We start from the raw sequence: 17,876 nt of genomic DNA on the forward strand, positions 1-17,876 counted from the left end.
GGTTTTTGGTCATTGCATTAAATAGGCCATGATTTATAGAAATGTTTACTTAATAATAGAATAAGAGTATTAACATGCTTTAATTAAATGAAGAAGTTGAATGCTATAATCATAATGAGAAATATTGTAGGCCTGAAATGTTTTAGCATTGATTTACACGTACATGTCTGGGCTGAGAAATGTTGCAAGCCTTTTTAGAAGTCTATGAGAGTTGGGTTCTTGGCTACAGATATCTGTCTGCAACAGGAAAGGGGGGATCCAATTATAAATGAATGAATAGAGGTCTGTTCAGTAGACGGCCCAGACATGGAGGAGGGTTCTGGAATGTTTAAGGGGTATCAGCGGGCCGGAGAAGAGCCTGAGAAGCAAGGTCAACTCTAACGTCTGAGGCCCAAGACAAAGCATCATGGAAAAAGCCAGAAGTTGCACCACGTGAGGGGCGTTCCGCAAGGGGCGTCTCAAATGTTGTTGACTGTTTTGTATTAGGGACAGCACCCCTGGGTGGAGTTAGAGCAGAGACCTGAGGACCCTTTAGAGAGCGGATGGGTAGGCAGTGAGGGGTCATGACTGGAGAACTATAGGTTTTCACCAAGAGACTTAGAGTGGGTGACTTCCCTTGGGGGTCATTCACTGCTGACACCTTTGTTAGGTTGGGATTTGGTTAAGTAGGGATACCATCTAGAACAGGGTAGGGACGCCTAACCTGTGTTTGTTTTCCTCCAACCTAAATGAAGGAGAGATATGCGTCTATGCTGATAGCTTTATTATTCTTAGAACTTGTGTTAGTGATTTCTGTTGCTCGTCTGAGGGCTTTTCGAGAGCACATGTATGTAATTGGACCTGTGTATCTCGTGAATCTCATTCTGAGATGCTTGTATTTGCAGCTCATTATATCTTTACAATAAACTTTTGAAAACTAGAAGTTGTCCGTGATCTTTGGGAGTAGAGTCCTTTCTTGGGTGAACTGGCTTGGAAATAGGTGCACTTTCTTTCCTTACAGACAGGCAACAAAGGTTCAGTCGACCAGATCGAGGTTTGGATCAATAGATATAAGGTATCGATCAAAATCTCGCCCTTTCAGTTCTAATATTGATTTGTCATCTCTATTGTAGGTGAGAACAGTTGTTTTGCATACAGTTTATGTAGCGGGCACATTCCACTTCTGCCAACAAAAAATCAAAAACATTATTTACAAAGAGCGTATGACTTTGCAGCGCTCACCAACCCATTTTGGGTTATGTTCAGATTAAAGAAGCTCAATTTGTGATGTGATGTTACAATTCTAAAGACATGCACCCCTTCTAAAGACACAAGAATTACTCAGGACAATCGCAGTTCAGTTTTAAGGAGTGACTCACTGCTTTTCCTAATCTTCCGAAACAAAGAAATGGTGTCTGGAAAGTAGCATATATTAACTTAATGTGTATTGCAATAAGGCAACCACAATTTCCTACATCCCATGATAGAGACAGAGAGTCACTTTCCATGGTGTACATTTTCCTCCATTAAGAAATACATTGGCGTTACTCTGTCCTTATTCATTACAGTTCCTGCAAGAGGAAAAAAAACTCACTGGATAAAAGTTAAAGCCGACCAGTGTTGCTCCATTGTGATTGGTCACATCTTTACAAAGGTGCAATAAATATCCGTAAATCGTTTTGCAAAGGTGCAGACCCTCATCTTTATGCCACCTTAAACAGTTGATACCTCAGGCCCTCAGGTCACTGTTTACTAAATGCAGCCCTGAACTCTCTCCAGTGTCAAAAAGGGGCATACCCACACAAACATCAACCAAAGGCAAAACATCGACCACAAAAGAGATAGGCAGTGGAGCAGAACGAAAAGGGAGAGAAGAGTGAAAAAATCAACCCGCATGAAAAAGGGAAATGACAAAATACAAATGAAACATTTGTCAAGGACACACTATGTACTTATTGTGTTACAGTTCCTCAAGCAAATGTGTTGTAGTGTTCTGTTTGATACTTGGTCAATGTGCCCATATTCAGAATATTTGAACAGCAATATGTTAATGGGAAGGGGTGATTAAGGTCTACATTGCTGTTTGTTTGGCTTGTCAGACTGCCAAAGGCAGGCTCCCCTGATATAATAAAAGGCTCTGATGGAAAGCTTGGAAACAATCTCCCAAGTACATAGAAAGCAATTCATTGAAGAGTCTCATACCCAACAAAAGTCACTCATCAGTGGGATAAACCAGATCTTCGCATTGCTGAATCCAAGTGACTCTACTTACCGATTCAATCGATCATTGCAACAAATACTCAATATAGCTAGGTGATATTATCTGCACCCGAATCTTATGCACAAAGCATAATTCAAGGATGTATACTCGTTGGACAATATGATCCAATTGACCGCTCCTTGAGCATATGTTCTTTTATTACGGAAGGGAACCATATATTGGGTAATAACCATAGTTTATTATCAGGGCCGGACTGACTACCGGGCTGTTTGGAATGCTGCCAAGCTGGGGGCTGATTTCACTGCGGTGGGGCCTGATTTCGTTCATGGAGACCTGCATATGCTTCGAAATATTTAATGCAAAACGAATTTCGTTTAGCACACGCAGGTCTCCATGAACGAAATCACCCCTCAGGTCAGCAGCATTCCAAACGGCCCGGTAGCCAGTCTGGCCCTGTTTATTATGTATTAAACTGGCAATTTTGTTTTCCCATTACTTGCGCAGAAGGACTTGCATTGGTACCGGTTTTTATATAACTTATCAACTTTTCTTTTTGATTTGTTGTGATCTACCCTCAACTCAGATTTAAGGTTTTTGTAAGACAGGCATGCTGACATATTTTCGAACGTAGGCCTTAAAGTAACAGTTTACTGCTTAAAAGGGAGAATTGACCAAAGAGAGAACAAACAGAATGTTGCCCAGTTTTTTTGTAGTATAAAACACGGAATCTATAAAGACAAATGTTACTCCACTCATCAAATGTGAAACACTATACATATTCGCATAATATAAGCATTAAGAAAATTCATGCTGATCCATTTTTTTGGTTTGGAAAGCACTGCAGACAACAAACAACTCATTAGTTGCAGTAAACAACACACCAGGGTCACTGCAGCTTCAGCACAGAAAGAAACATTACTCCTACCAACAGAAGATCAGTGAGGAACTCAAAATGTTGAAAACTAATCTCATGAATAAAGAAATTCCTGCAAAATAAAGGCACACTCCAACACCAGCAAACAGAGTGTTGAGGCGCCTCTCACAGAATTGTGAACAACAATTCATAAGGATAAACAACATCCCTAGGTCCCCAAAATGAACTTAATGAACAACTTCAGCAAGCAAACATATAAGACGCAAAGTGTCTCTATGTCTTTTGCTGAGAGGAGCACGGATACTTTTTAATGCCTGAGTGACGTTGCTGTCTCAGAAAAAATTGCAATGTTATGAATAATAGACTGAAAACAGAGTTTGATTAGTTTATTAGCCAACCGTTTATTTGTCTTCACATCATATTGTATTTGTACACTAATAAATTAGCTTTTGAGTGTCGAACTCGGAGAACTGAATTGTTCAAATCCCAGCACCGTCCTACACTACATTGTGTTATCCTGGTTAAATCACTTTGCCTCCCAGTGGTTCAGTTCAATGATATGGCAAAACAGCAAGCTGTTATATGCATTAGAAACCCCAACAGTTGGGACTAAATGAATATCTGGACATGAACTTGGCTTCCAAATCCTTGGAATTACACACCTAAAGGTATAGCTGCCCCCACCTAATTTATGTTTGCCCTTTTGAATTATTCAAAAAGCTTCAGTCTTCATAAACACCAGTGTCTTGGGGTTATATCAGGTAGTGAAGATGCATTTCGACACTGGATACAAATGTCGTCTTTCCAGAGGGCTTAATTTAGCACTGTTGGGCCTGGTTTAAACAAGTTACAGCTAAAGGGGAACTATTACCCGAACTACAGAAACTTGAAAAACACCTTTCTTTACGAGAATGACAGAATTTAAAGAAGAGACAATCCACAAACACTGACTGCTAGCCAATCTAAACAGACTTGCAGGAGGTCATGCCATGAAATCAATGGTCCAGGCATAACTATATTCATAATTGTAAGAAGTATTTGGAGTCCCTCTGAGTTCAACCACTTAACTTACATTTCAGGGAGGCTGCTGGTTGCACCACAGCTCCGAGCAGTGCTGTGGTGTCATGCCTGGGTGTAGATCGTGCTCGTTAATCCTTTCTTTGGTGTGGCTAACGGTCCGGCACTGCTAAGACTCGGATACTAGTACCATCCCCTTGGTGTTACTTGGGTCTTGGGGTTCACTCTTTGGTGTTGTTCATGTTTTGATGCCTTTTCTTGGGTGTGGCTCAGGTGCAGTACTATTGCTTAAGCTTGTCTTATGTTTTGGTACCTATTCTTGCTTGTGGTTAACAATGTCACTCTCTGCCGGCTTGTACAAGGTAGCCATTTTACTACATCCCAGACTCGGGTGCCTCACTGAGCATGGCGCATACCCTGGAACTCATACATAGGTAGCTTCCTTGCTCTGCGCCCATGGCTGAGTGTGACAAGTAGTTGGTGTATTGTTTTATACTTTACGCTCAGTTATCACACTGAGGGCCATATTATCAAGAATGGGCGATACATTATCGCCGCTTTTATCGGCAGGAAACTGCCGCTAAAGCGTCGATAATGGGCTTGATAATATGCCCTTGTGAATTCCCTTAGCAGCCAAGGTTAACACCAGAACCTGGGTTTCTATGGGAATTCGCAAGAGCATATTATCAAGCCCATTTTCGACGCTTTATCGGCAGTTTCTTGCCGATCAAAGCGGCGATAATGTATCACCCTTTCTTGATAATATGGAACCAAGTGTGACTGACACTCTATGCCCTTGATTGGGTTTGCCTTACACTCTGGTACTCATGCAAGGGTATAACTTTTGCTGCATAGTCATGCTTGGGTGTGGCGCCCACTATGGCATCTATATTTATGTTTCACGTTACGCTTCCTCACCGACTGAGGCTCATACGTGGTACTTTTGTTTAGCTCCGATGAAGGTACCTCATTGAGGATGGCCTGTACTTTGTACCCCTGATTGCGCACGTCTTGAGCTGTAGTAGCCATGCATGATACATCATTTACTCTGGTACACATGCCTGGGTGTGGCTCGCCTTCCGCCATCTCTTCTTGGGTGTCGCGCCGGCTCTGGTGCACATTATAGGTCATGGGTTGCACTGTGGTGCAAAGTCTGGGTTTATCTCTGTAGACTTGAACCCATCACTGAGTGTGACTTTCTTGTCTGGTCCGCGTGCTTAGAAGTGTTTTCATTATCTAGCAAAAATTCTAAATGATTGAAAAAGCTCGAACCAACACATTATTGATGTCACCTGGTCAACTACAAATGTGAAAAAATATTTTGCTATTACTGGCTCAGCCCAGATTGTCATTGAATCAGAGGTAAAAAAAAAAAGCCCAAAATAGTCTAAAACAAAAACTGGCAGCAATTAATTGTAATGGAAACAGGAAAATGAGAGAAATAGATCATAAACAAAAAACTTGAGAAATGCTAAGTAAGAGGGTTCGGTAATGAAGAGGAGAGACATTGAGAGAAGAGCCAAGTAAAAAAAAAATATAAAGGGATGGAAACTAAAATATGCTTTATCATCATGATCTTATGGACCTACCTCAACGACAAGCATGTTATCATTCTCGGGAGATGATATGTCAGCTGCCTGGGGTCCGACCCTAAGGCTTGCAGTGTCTACACATCTTCAGACCAGGTGCCAAACTCACTGACCCCTAAGGGTGACCCAAGAGATGTCACACTGCAACAGACTGCACATCTTTTCAAAGAGCCATTGTAAAGGCCCTGAAACTGAATGGTTTGATGATTTATTGTGCGGTACTGCACATTTTTTCTTTTAAATTGTGTCAATAACCTATTGTTGTTTAATGTATATTGCTTGTGTAACTTTTATGGTTTTTTAAACAAAAACCGAATAAAGTGTATTGACTGACTGAATGGTTTGGTGTTTTGCGGGCCCTGAAATTCCAAATTGGTTGGTAGTTACCACACCCAGTAATTAACAGTGTATTTCGGCAAGTCAAAGCCGCTGGAAATTAACGGTGAAAACGGTGAAAAAACAGTACTGTATTTTATGTGGTGTTGATTTTGGTGCGGTGAACACCAAAATCCATGTTTTCCCCCAAAACTCGGAATAAGTGATAATTTTCACACCTGCTAAATAACACACCCCGCTGTATCATTATAAGATGCGTAACACCGGGTCACTCATAAGAAAAGCATAGGGGTAATAAGTAACATGTACACAGTACAGTAAACTCAAGAGTTTGTTGTAGCCAGATCAAACTGTAGCAATACATGAATGCATTTTTATAGCGCAAACCTGGCCAGGGAGTCATGAGGCGCTGCACATTATTTAGAATCATAGGAGACGATCAAGGTTGTATCAAGTGGGAATTGCACGCCTGCAGTACATTTCACACATACACAAATCTACAGCTGAATGAAAGGGTGGCTCCCGCGCTATGTTCACACACGTTCCCTCTTTCCATGGCAGATCTGATAGTCCAGCTGCCCGTCCGAGTGCCTGGGCTTGTGTGAGTAAAGCTGTTGTACCTATACACCGACTGCTGCCGGTGTCGGGCACATTCTGCTGTCAGGTTGAGTGTATTTCAGGGGCACTGAGAGCCTCAAATTACAATATGAAGCAGCCCAAAAGCACAATGAGCCATTTGTTTGTGAAATATTTTTTTTTAAATCCGCAAATGCAGCTTTGTTATGTTACGTTAGGTCTATTTGTGGCACTATCACCTATGAGGGTATCTTGGCGCTTTAGAAGCTGCAGACGATGCCTTATATCGTCTGCAATCCCAGGGGTAAAACTTGTGTGTACTTCTGTGCCTGTGGCTGGAAGCTACCTTATTACCGCGCCAAATGTTCTGCTTAAAGCAGTAAAGGGCAACGTGCATTGGGGAGGGGAGAGGGGGAGGGAGGGGGGGATGGTGGCCATTGGCCCCAATACAGTCAAGAACCTACCTCCTGTTTGGATAGAGAATACAGCAATAATTTGGGTGCCCCAGGGATGGTGGCACTGCTCCTGCTGCACTAATGAGAACTACAACCCTGAGAACATGCTGAATCAGTCGTCAACACACTGACGTCACGCATTATACGAAGAACTTGCAAAGGCATATACAAATAAAGATGGCAGGTCTTGGCAACCCAACACGTCTCTTACTACACCACCATAAACTCTGTTTAGTCTCATCTATGTTTTTGCTGTTAGTTACAGCCTCATAAGTGGGCTGGGCCTTTAATCCTGTTACGTACCACACACACTCACTTCTCCGCTCTGTAAAATGGACTTCGTCATGTCTAATGAGTTGGTCATTTGTTCAAGGTGCACTTTCTGTGAAATAGTATATGACAGATCCCAATCTCCTGTTTTCCTACCCTGGGTAGATACTTGAAAGCTTTGGTCACATCTCTCCTCCTCTCTTGCAGTCCACTTTCTGTTTCTTAAAGCGCCGCAAGAGTGACTTACCATCGCATGTCAAACACAGACCTTCACACCAAGTTCACTATGCCCTCCCCAGAATTCTCTTATGTAAGACTTGAAGGCAAAATAATGTGTTTCTCTCTTCGTGGAATATCTGGAACAAGGTGCTCAGGGCCTGATAGGGCAACAAGGGCTAGGCACAGACCCCAGAGGCAAGTTGTCAGCATTGGCATGGAGCCTTCTAAGGTTAGTGTGGGCCTGGAGCACTTTTTAAAATCTGTGCCTCCTTTTTGCACAGTTCTGGGACTCAGTGGTACAAAAGGAGGTGGCTGAAGACAGCTGAAATGCCAGAAACCGGTCCTCGGAAGCTTGTTTCCGGTCCAGGCAAAGCATGGCTTGGTAGTTCGGGCTGGACTGTTCCCATGAGGCACAGGGTCAGACTGATTTGCATATGGCCATGTCTGAACTGGGGTGGCAGTGTGGGCTAAAGAACGTGATGGATTAAACCCAGATCTGTTGACTGGGTGTGAGTGTTTGATTGGTTCAGATGCTCTGTCCATCAACACCCCCTTTTGTGCCGCTCAGTTCTGGGACTCAGCACCCAAGGTAGGCTAAGATATATCACAGATCTAGAATCCAGTAATGGGTACAAGACCTCCATGTATTCTACAACTGGGCACAAAATAGCAAACAAGGCATACAATACTTGGTACAATTCACCAGATGCAGCTTCCGGAATTGGGTACTCAATACCCGAAGTAGGACCAGGAACCAGAATTAAAACTCTGCTATGGGATCCAAAATTGACTACAAAATGGCAGACATGGCATCTGCTGCTAGGTCCAAAAAAAAAATAGGTGGAATCAAAGTCTAGGTACAAACTCCCGGACAAGGCATCTAGAACTAGGCAGTGCCTTGATGTGGGTTCCAGGCCTTAGAACAAAAGCACTGGACATGGAACTTCCACTCTGTACAAAACCCAAGACGTGGTCACCATATCTGGATTCAATTCCCAGGCTTGTCATTTTGAACCTGGTACCGTCGTGACATCCAAGACATTGTGTAAAACACCGGGACTGCATCCTGAACTAGGTACAAAAACCCAGCATTGACGCTCAAGACTTAGTACAAAAAAAGGGAAATGGGTCACACAGCTAGAAAGATCCAGATAGGGCATCCTCGAAGGGGGCACAAAACCTCAAAATAGGCCATCAAAACCAGATGTCGCATCACAACTGGGCTCAGTGCCCTATGCGAAGCATCAAGGATTTGATGAAAAATCCTTTATTTGTGTCAATGGAACCTCTCCCTACACCCCAATGCCCCCACCCACTCCAGACACTGCTGGCATGTGACAACAACAAGAACCAAGCTTCTTAACTGGGTATGGGTAAGTAACACCCCGCCTCTAATCTTATAGGTTAGTGAAATACACTAAGATGGATGTGCCGGTAAAAAGACAAAAACTGTCAGAAAGCATTTATAAAAGTTTTCCAAAAATGAAAAAAAATGAAATACAAATATTGAAAAGACTGATGCTGTGAAATATGTTGCCAGGCCACGCTTCATTCTGTTTTAGACAAGCACAAATGTTCCATTCATATTTCTGTGTTTTCAAGACCTACTTAAAGCAGAATTTCGTCCAAAGTACTTTTCTATGACAATTTAGAGCACAATAACTAATTGGAACAGTACAGCCAGGTCTTCAAGCTCTCAGTGGCATGACTGCGAGAAATAGTCAGGGCCACTGGAATTATGCAATTCTACATTTTCCCCCAAAAAATGAATTTGACACATTTGACACATATTCCATCAACTGCTGTAGATGTGTTTTTCTAGCTCAAAAGTTACTAAAAACGTCGTGACATGTCCTGCGCAGTGCAAAGACCCTACGTGAAGGTTGACTGGCCGTCATTCCATTGCTTATTGCTGTATTTGGATGATAAACTGGCATTGATAAGGTGAAATCCTTGCCCGGACAGTGTTACCATATGACAAATGACAAAATAATGAAGAAACACTGTCACAAAATGCACCACATTATGGAGCATAATTTGCCTTTTCTTGCCACAAAATCTAGTCTACCTGCTGCATCATTTAATCCTCCTCTGCCACATAATTTCAGTGGCTCAGGAATTAGTCATTTGAAGCACAAATAAAAATCCTTTACCATTGCAGATCTCAGGGAACAGTGTGACTGTGTTGTTTTTTTTATTTTTATGAGAAGACTTTGGTCGAACCTGTCTGCTGTTTAGAAACAGCCCGAGTGCAGTATCTGTGGCTGACTGGAGACCACGTGTGAGATAAACAAAATGTGGGAACAGGGCGCCAACGAAAAAGTGCAAATAACAACAGCGGAAACAGTGTGAAAGCCAAGTAGAAAACGGACCACAAGGACGGCCTACACTACAAAGCGAAATAGTTTATGGCTCGTTGTTAACATTAACAGGTGGTATTATCACATCGAAACAACATTTTGTTTTATATAAAGGGTATATCAGCGTTGTTTTGAACGTGCCGTAAATAGCAGATGCTATTGAGAATGAAAGCCTGAACTACCCCTCCCAGAATTCAAATGTATGAGCCGAAGATCACATTAAATGTACGCAGTGAGTACTTAACACTCAAAAAAATCATTGCTAGTTAGAGCTAACTGAATGACACTGATTTTCACCAGCATTGGAAAAAGCGAAAGGCTCGCCCTCGTCTCCCCTCGCCTCTATACACTCCTAGTGAAACCTCGATTTTTGCAGCAAGGCCTGAACCCTTTGGACTATCTCGCTAACTCATATAAGGGTGTGGCTTCCACCCTTTAATATCACACAATTTCCACTAACATGAAATTCTGTGGCACGGCTGTTGGCTGATGTTAATTCAAAAGTCTGACACGTGTCACAACAGTCCACAAACCACACAAATCGAGAAAAATGCGCTTTGTCCCACACCGGCGCTTCTAGGCGCCAGTTGCCAATAGAAAAGGGACGCAGTGAAACTAAATTAAAAGCCTTTCTAGACAACTGTTGGACATAAAGCCCCAAGGTCACCAGTTATTCATAAATGTGTTGTACTATATTAAGAAGCTCATTTTCCTATGACTCTGAACTGACACGGCGCGGGGAGGACCGGTCGCACAATAGATGGATGAAAGAAAAGGATTTATTCACCTGCCTGGCCGGCCTTTGTGGCAAACACGGGCAGATGGCGATAGGAGGCACGAGCGGGGCTTGTTTACTCTGGGAAACGAGCAGCTGCGGGGATCTCCATCCCGGGGCTCCCAGCCAATAGCATCGTACCTAGCAAGCAGTGCTCACCGACGCGTGACAAGCGGCCCAGGGAGCCGGTCCCGTTGTTACCCCGAAAAAGCGAACAATCAGAGGGGTTGGAACAGAACTTGACCCAATGGTTTTCACGTGGTAAATTCAGCAGGAAAAGAAATGCTCAAATACCCATTTCTTATAGGCTTATCAATATCAACATGTATTCCGGGTTGGGCGGCCCAAAGTTTACAAGATACGTGAAATGAAAGACTGGGAGGTGAAACTGCGCAGGATCACACAATGGGGACGCCGAGATTAAAAAATAATCCAGTCTCCAGCGTCTTCGTCGCGTCTACCTCCTAGTTCAATCCAGACAAATACAAAGAGGATTTTTTTATGAGAGGACACGAAATTTAGAGAATATAAAGTATAATTAATACAAGGGGAAACAAGAAACTCGGAGTAGACTTTGAACTCCTTATACCGAAAACCCAACCCACGTAATCCTGTGGCAGTCCTGATAGACCATTAGGTTAATGCACCTGTTAGACCAGTTTGCAATAAGCTCGAGAAAGGGCAGGGCCAGGCCAGATTTTCATCCGCCCGTTATCGATAATACAACTATGAATGATAAAGGGGCTTGCTACATATGCAATGTTCAACAACTTGAAACCGCGTGGCCTTCCCTGACTAAGAAAACAAAGGTACATAAAAAGTAAATGTATCATTTCTACACTATCACAGACGCCCCAGAATAGTGTGCATTACTAAAAGTCTAAAAAATAAAAAATGAGGCAACATATATCTGCTCTTCCTACCTTCTGCGAGGAGCAGGAAGCCCAGCAGTGCCCACTTTGCGCCTGGCACCCGGGCCATGCTGTGCGCTCCGGCAGGCGGTCACTTCTTCGCTGGCCTCTCGCCCTCAGTTCATGGCGGGGCTAGTCTGAGTCTGGGGGCTGTGGAGGCGTCTCCTCTCCTCCGGTGCCTGTGCTGGAGTCAGCCGGGCTGCCCCATAGCCAGGGGTGGAGCCGGAGGACGCCGAGTCCAATGAACCTGTTCACGTCCGATGCTCAGCTCTCCTCCTCCTCGGCGGTGGTCCCCTGCGGGAGATGCTGCCCCGTCAGGGAGGGTCGGCGCGTGCCTCCTGCACCTGCCCGCCTCTCCCACAAGGGGTCACTGACCTTCTACCGCGACCTGCCTGCCCCTGGGAGGAGGTGGGCACAGCCAGCGAGCGCCGAGGGGTGTGGCGGCTCCCACAGTCAGGACATCCAGCGAGGATGCTCCAATCTTAGGCTGTGCCACGTCCCTTCGCAGGGTGCCAAAATGCCACCCAGGAATGTGCGTCTTCTAAAGACGGGTGCAGTACTAAACAGAGATTGTGGTCCTCCCTCCAGCAGACTCAAGTTTTCTGTGCGCCCGGGGCTAGGGTGGCAGGATGCCCCGCAGCAGGTGCGCGCGCGCGCGTGGATAGCGCAGTGGTCCCGTCGGGCTGGCGGGGTGCCCGGCGCGCCGTTCTCGGATGTGCCAAGGTGCTCGGGTCCTTCCAGTGGCGCAGCAGCAGTCCAAGTGAGCCCCGACGGCCAGTGCCCTCTTTCTCCCCTCCCGACTCAAGCCCCCTCCCCTCCGCCCACACCCCGCCCTCGAGCTGCAAATGGGCACTCAGCTACACCCGGTTTAATTAATAAACTGCAGCCAGGAGAGCAGAGGGGAGTGGAGGGAGGGAGGAGAGAGGAGAGAGTGGAGCACTACGGAGATGAGAGGGCCACGGTGCAGGGGCTGAAGGAACCCGCACAGTGGCTGCCAAACTGCAGGGGGGGCGCAGCCAAGGACCTGCGAAGAATGAGAGTTCTTTTTACTGGAAACACAACAACGGATCTCAATAAGTCATAATTCTTATCGATACAGCTCGATGAGCTCAACATGGGTTGAATCACCGAGAGCACAGTAGTGAGGGACAAGGTGATGAGCAACCACGAGAAAAGCTGGAGACTGCGCGTCAGGGAAGGGCTAGGATTGGACGGGCCTGGGAGCTCGCGCCTGCTGCTGAATTCACGGCAAGGCCGAGTGGTGGCTGATACCCTACAATGTGGTCACAAACTTCGAATTGGAGCCCGGTCACAGCGGCACCGCGTTGGTTCATGGTACCTGGGTTGATAGGTAAAGAGGTCAAACCAAGGGGCAGATTTACAAGCCCCATGCGCCACTTTTGCGTCACTTTCCCCATGTTAATAGTGACGCAAGAGTGGCGCAAGGGGTTTGTAAATCTGCCCCCAAGTGTTTCTGGCGTCGGGCTGTTGAACCCTGGGGGCACAGCTCCCGCTTCAATGCACTAGAGAAGTCTTTGAAGAAAAAGAGCCCGGCTTGAAACGGGCCCGCATCAAGGCAGGCAAGGGAAACGTGGTCCAGTGGGTAGATGAACCGACGGACGTCGAGCCATAAAAACTCCAAGGCGTTGTTCCAGCTTCCGCCACTGATAACACCTGTGATCCTGGGCAGATCACTCCATTCACCTGTGCGTATATTCTCATAGCGTTCAAGACTCGACCAATTTAGCAACAGTCTGTGTACCACTATTAAATCCTTCAATACAGTTTCTGTAACACCACTGCAGACATCGAAGAACTGAAGATAATTTATCTCAGCATTTGTTTTGTAGCCGAATACACTAATTTGTGTCTCTTTTTGGGGCCTGATATGACATTTCTAACAAAGATTCCCATCGTTCGAAGTCTAAATATGGTAACTGGCGATTCTGCTTGGGGTGTTTATGTTGGAGAATCTAACACATATGTGTAAAGCCAAGGCCAACGAACGGGGTAATAAGGGGAATAAAGTTGGATTTTAAATATGGCATAACAATAGGGAGAGGAAGAAGTAATTTGTCAAAATGAAGATGGGGACGCTGACTAGCAGTACTTAACATGCCTGGCATGGGCTCTAAGGCTGGAAAGGAAAAGGGGCTCCTAGGCGGTGAAAGGCACTCACATTTAGCATGTACTATACACCTTAAACCCAATGACACAGTTGCCACTGCATCTGCTTCTCCATTGGCACCTATACCCCGTGGAGGGAAACTCTCAGCTCTCCAGGGGCCGTTCCGTTTGGTTAGGCCTAGAGAGATCAGCCTTCCACCAGGGATGACACATGCAAACACAACATTTGATGGAGAGAATGCAGAACAATGTCGTACATTCACCCCAGTACAGAGATCTGGGCCTAAATTCATTGTTTTTTTGCTCACCATGCCATTCCAGTTTGAACCCAGCCATATGCAAATCAGCCTTGACTCTGTGCCTCATGGGAACAGTCAAGCCCGAACTGCCCAGCCAGGTCCTCCCTGGACCGAAAACAAGCATCCTAGGACCAGTTTCGGTGTTTCACGCCTCTTCAGCCAGGATAGCTTGATTCCAGTGGCATGGAGAGCACGGGACCCATGTCTGGGATTTAACCCAGATCTTTTGACTGGGGGAGAATGTTTGCATTGTCAGAATTCTGCCCATCATTTGTTTGCTGTTCCACCAGGGATGGCCTATTCAATTTCAGGTAGAGTTAGAAGTTGTCTGTCCCAGGAGCGCAGGTTCCTAGGAGGCAGGTGCTCAATGTTTGATGGAGAATCATCTCCGTCTTCTGCCTTGAAGTGCCTTGTAGGTGAAGGAGGGGACTGAAAGGTCCCCGGCGACTGGGCCAGCAGTGGGGTTTCTGAGATGTTCAAAGTGGCGTCATTTCATGAACTTTGAGGCCTTTGTACAAGCATTGCAGGGGCACCAATGTAAATGTATTTGAATATCGTGCTTGGTTTCATTGTGGCCATGACTCATGGTGGTAACACGCTCTGATGATAAAAAGCGCAGAACTTTCTTGGAAAGTGTTAAACAGAACTGGCTTATTCAGACCATAGTGTTCATTTGAGCTGGAGTTCAAAGGCTGTCATCGCAAGGAAAATATAAGGTTTCCTTTGGGTTAAGTTTTAATTAAACATCAAGAAGCTCTTTAGACTTTAAGGGGAATCAACAATTAGAGTACATGGTCATATCCTAGAATTGAATATTTCCATTTCCTGGTCACCTTGTGGATAAGTTATAAGGAGTTTCCAGCTTCAAACTTAAAAGTAATACATTTGCATTTTAAGTGAGAAAGGCATTTTATAACAGGGTGGTGAGGAAAATATCCTCCCCACCTATGTTGCTGAGCTCAGGGAGTGATCTCCCTCCTGTGCCTTTAAGTGATACTTAGAACATATTTATTTCTTTATTCATTTGTTCATTTATTTGTTTGTTTATTTGTTTAATTATTTACTTATGAGTGTTTTTAGAGCACACATTCACTCCGAAGATTATTTTGGTGTTAAAGGCAAACCTATTTAAAAGAGGCCCTCCTTCGACCCTAGGGACGTTAAGAGTTATCGACCTATTTCCTGCCTTCCTTTGGCAGCCAAAGTCTTGGAGAAAGCTATTAACCATGAATTAACCTCTTCCATGCTCATGACGAGACCAGCTCGTCATGAGTCACGGTGGAGCTAGTCTCGTCATAACGGCTGCGCTCCGCCAACGCGCGATTAATTCCCCGCCTGTGCGGGACAAATTAATCAGTGGGTGGGGCCATGACGAGATCAGCTCGTCATGAGCATAGGTCCACCGTGACTCATGATGAGCTGGTCTTGTCACGAGCACCACAGCACCGGGCTCACCCAACCCCCCTCGCACCGTGGGGGAATTACCCCCGCAGGGAAGGGGCTAAATTGTTTCCTTATCTGCAATAATACTCTGGATATCTCACAACATGGTTTTCGTGCAGACCATTCTACAGAGTTGGCACTAGTTATGGCCGCGGAAGAACTTTGCATGTAAATTGACAGTGGTGGTAGGGCTGTCCTGATCCTACTTGACTTGTTGGCTGCGTTCAATAGTGTGAATCATCTAATTCGTACGCACCGGCTGAAGGCAAGTGGGATCCGGGACAAAGCGCTGGCTCTTCTTTCATCATTCCTGACAAACAGAGATCATAAGGTTTGCTGAGACAACCTCAAGTCGGACATATTTCATCCCCCTTGTGGAGTCCCACAAGGGTTGGCGCTCTCACCCACACTCTTTAATATTTATGTGACCCCTTTGGCCAAACTAGTTAGAGACATTGGTTTCTCACTTGTGTCATATGCTGACAACACTCAAATCATGGCTTCCATCTCTTCAGTGAATGATGTGCCATCGGCTAGGTTTCATAGTTGCCTTGATCGCATCATACAATGAATGGACACCAACTATTTGTAACTAAATATACAGTAGACCAAAATCATGGAGTTTGGTAATGGCCCTCCAATTTGGAATGCAGCTTGGTGGCCAACGGGGGCAGGAGACTGTCCGTCACCAGTGGCTAAGATGAGAAATTTGGGTGTGGAGAGGGATACACAACTTCATTTCTCCGCACAGATTAATCAGGTCACTTCAGCCTGTTGAATGCAAAGATTGCTGTGCTGTTCCTGATGGGAAAGGTAGAGAGGTGATACAGTCAATGATGCGGAAGGAATGGTCGGGTAACAAGTGGTTAGCCCTGGGGATCCATTTTGTTGGATTTAATGCCCTCACACACCCTTTCAGGTGTCATGCTTCATCATTTGGGCCTGCTCCTCGTTGGGTCGGCGGTGCAATACCCAACGGGCAACACCTCATAGAGGGGCTCTTTGGCGGAGATCTTTTCCCAACTGCCGTATAGATGAAGTGCGGGTATGGGGCCAGAATGGAATGGAATAGTGGACGTGATGGGTAGAAAGTGACTTAAAATAAAGCTAAAACTTCAGCCTGTTACCTTACTATAAAGATTTTACGGAAGATCCTACTATTTCTTCCAATGGAATTGATAACAAATGTGGTGGTAGCTCTTGTGATATCTCGGATTGATTACTGCAATGCCCTCTGTCTAGGGGTTGATAAACAGCAGTTAACTAAGCTCTAATCTCTTCAGAACACCGCAGCCCGGTCATTACTCAATATTCCTAAATTCAATCGCATTTCAGGGGCCATTAGGAGTCTCCACTGGCTCCCTGTAAAGCAGTGTATTGAATTCATGGCTCTGGTCCATAAATCTATTCCAGTGGTACTGTCCAGGGCGTCCACTAAGGTCTGCCAATCAGGCTTTGGTTAAAATCCCAAAATGGAGGAAGGCTAGGTGGGGTGGTAGATGCATCTCCTACCTGGCTATCAAACTCTGGAATAGGTTGCCCTTGGATATTAGATCTCAATCGGTTTGGTCTAAATTTCGAGGCTTACTTAAAACCCGGCTCTTTCCAGCTTAGCAGTTGATCTTATCTTTTCAGGCTTATTCTTTCTTCTGTGTCTTCTCCAGCGCCAAGACGCTTCAGCAAGCGAGCGCTATATAAATCCCCTACTTACTTAACAAGCTGGAACATACTGCTTTATAACTTATTTATTGATTAAACCACCAGGTTTTTACTATTTTTTTATAACCCTAACAGATTATTCTCTGGATGTAAGGCCATAGGATTTGTGGTCTAGAGCCAGGCTCTTAAAAGGTAGAAATTCCAGCCCTCCCGCCTCTCTAATTTGAAGCAGCAGATGAAGGAGTTGTGTTTTTTTTTTCCCCAAAATTTTTTATTGAAGTGATTTGCAACCTCTTAGTTCAGATACAAAAAATGTAAACCTCATAGATATACTATTGACATTATCATTCCTTCCAAAATAAGGCATATTATACAGAGAATTACTCAAAATATGATCCCCAAATTTTTTTCAAACTTTTTTATCCCCCAACCCGTTTTGCATACATTTGTTCACTTTTCCTGACCCTTTTCATTTTAACAAACCACTCCTGAAACACCGGAACCTGTGATGAACGCCAGTTCTGCAGTAGCAATGATCTGGCAACTGCCATTACAATATAAACCAATTTTGCCAAGTAATCTGAAAGTTTACAATCAGGATCATATCCAAACAGTAATATTTTGACGTTGCAAGAAATCAGAATCGCATAGTAAGTTTTAAGAAAAACAAAAATTTCATCCCAGAATGACTTAATTTTTGGACAGTTTGCCATGATGTGGGACCAATCGGCTGGATTGCATTGAAAACATCTAAAACAGTTAGCGG

At 44.7% G+C, this 17,876-nt stretch overlaps 1 protein-coding gene across 1 annotated transcript in view; it reads right to left on the bottom strand.

Moving 5' to 3' along the window:
• The window catches only part of RET (ret proto-oncogene), a 246,561-nt gene extending 234,217 nt beyond the window's left edge, over window positions 1-12,344 (bottom strand). Inside the window, exon 1 of the mRNA XM_078642944.1 lies at window positions 11,595-12,344. Coding sequence (XP_078499070.1) covers window positions 11,595-11,652 — 58 coding nt within the window. The 5' untranslated portion in view covers window positions 11,653-12,344. The remainder of the gene's footprint in view (window positions 1-11,594) is intronic.
• Window positions 12,345-17,876: the final 5,532 nt, after the last annotated feature.

This window comes from Lissotriton helveticus, chromosome 5_1 (genome assembly GCF_964261635.1).
Source record: "Lissotriton helveticus chromosome 5_1, aLisHel1.1, whole genome shotgun sequence".
In the NCBI taxonomy this organism is placed as follows: domain Eukaryota; kingdom Metazoa; phylum Chordata; class Amphibia; order Caudata; family Salamandridae; genus Lissotriton; species Lissotriton helveticus.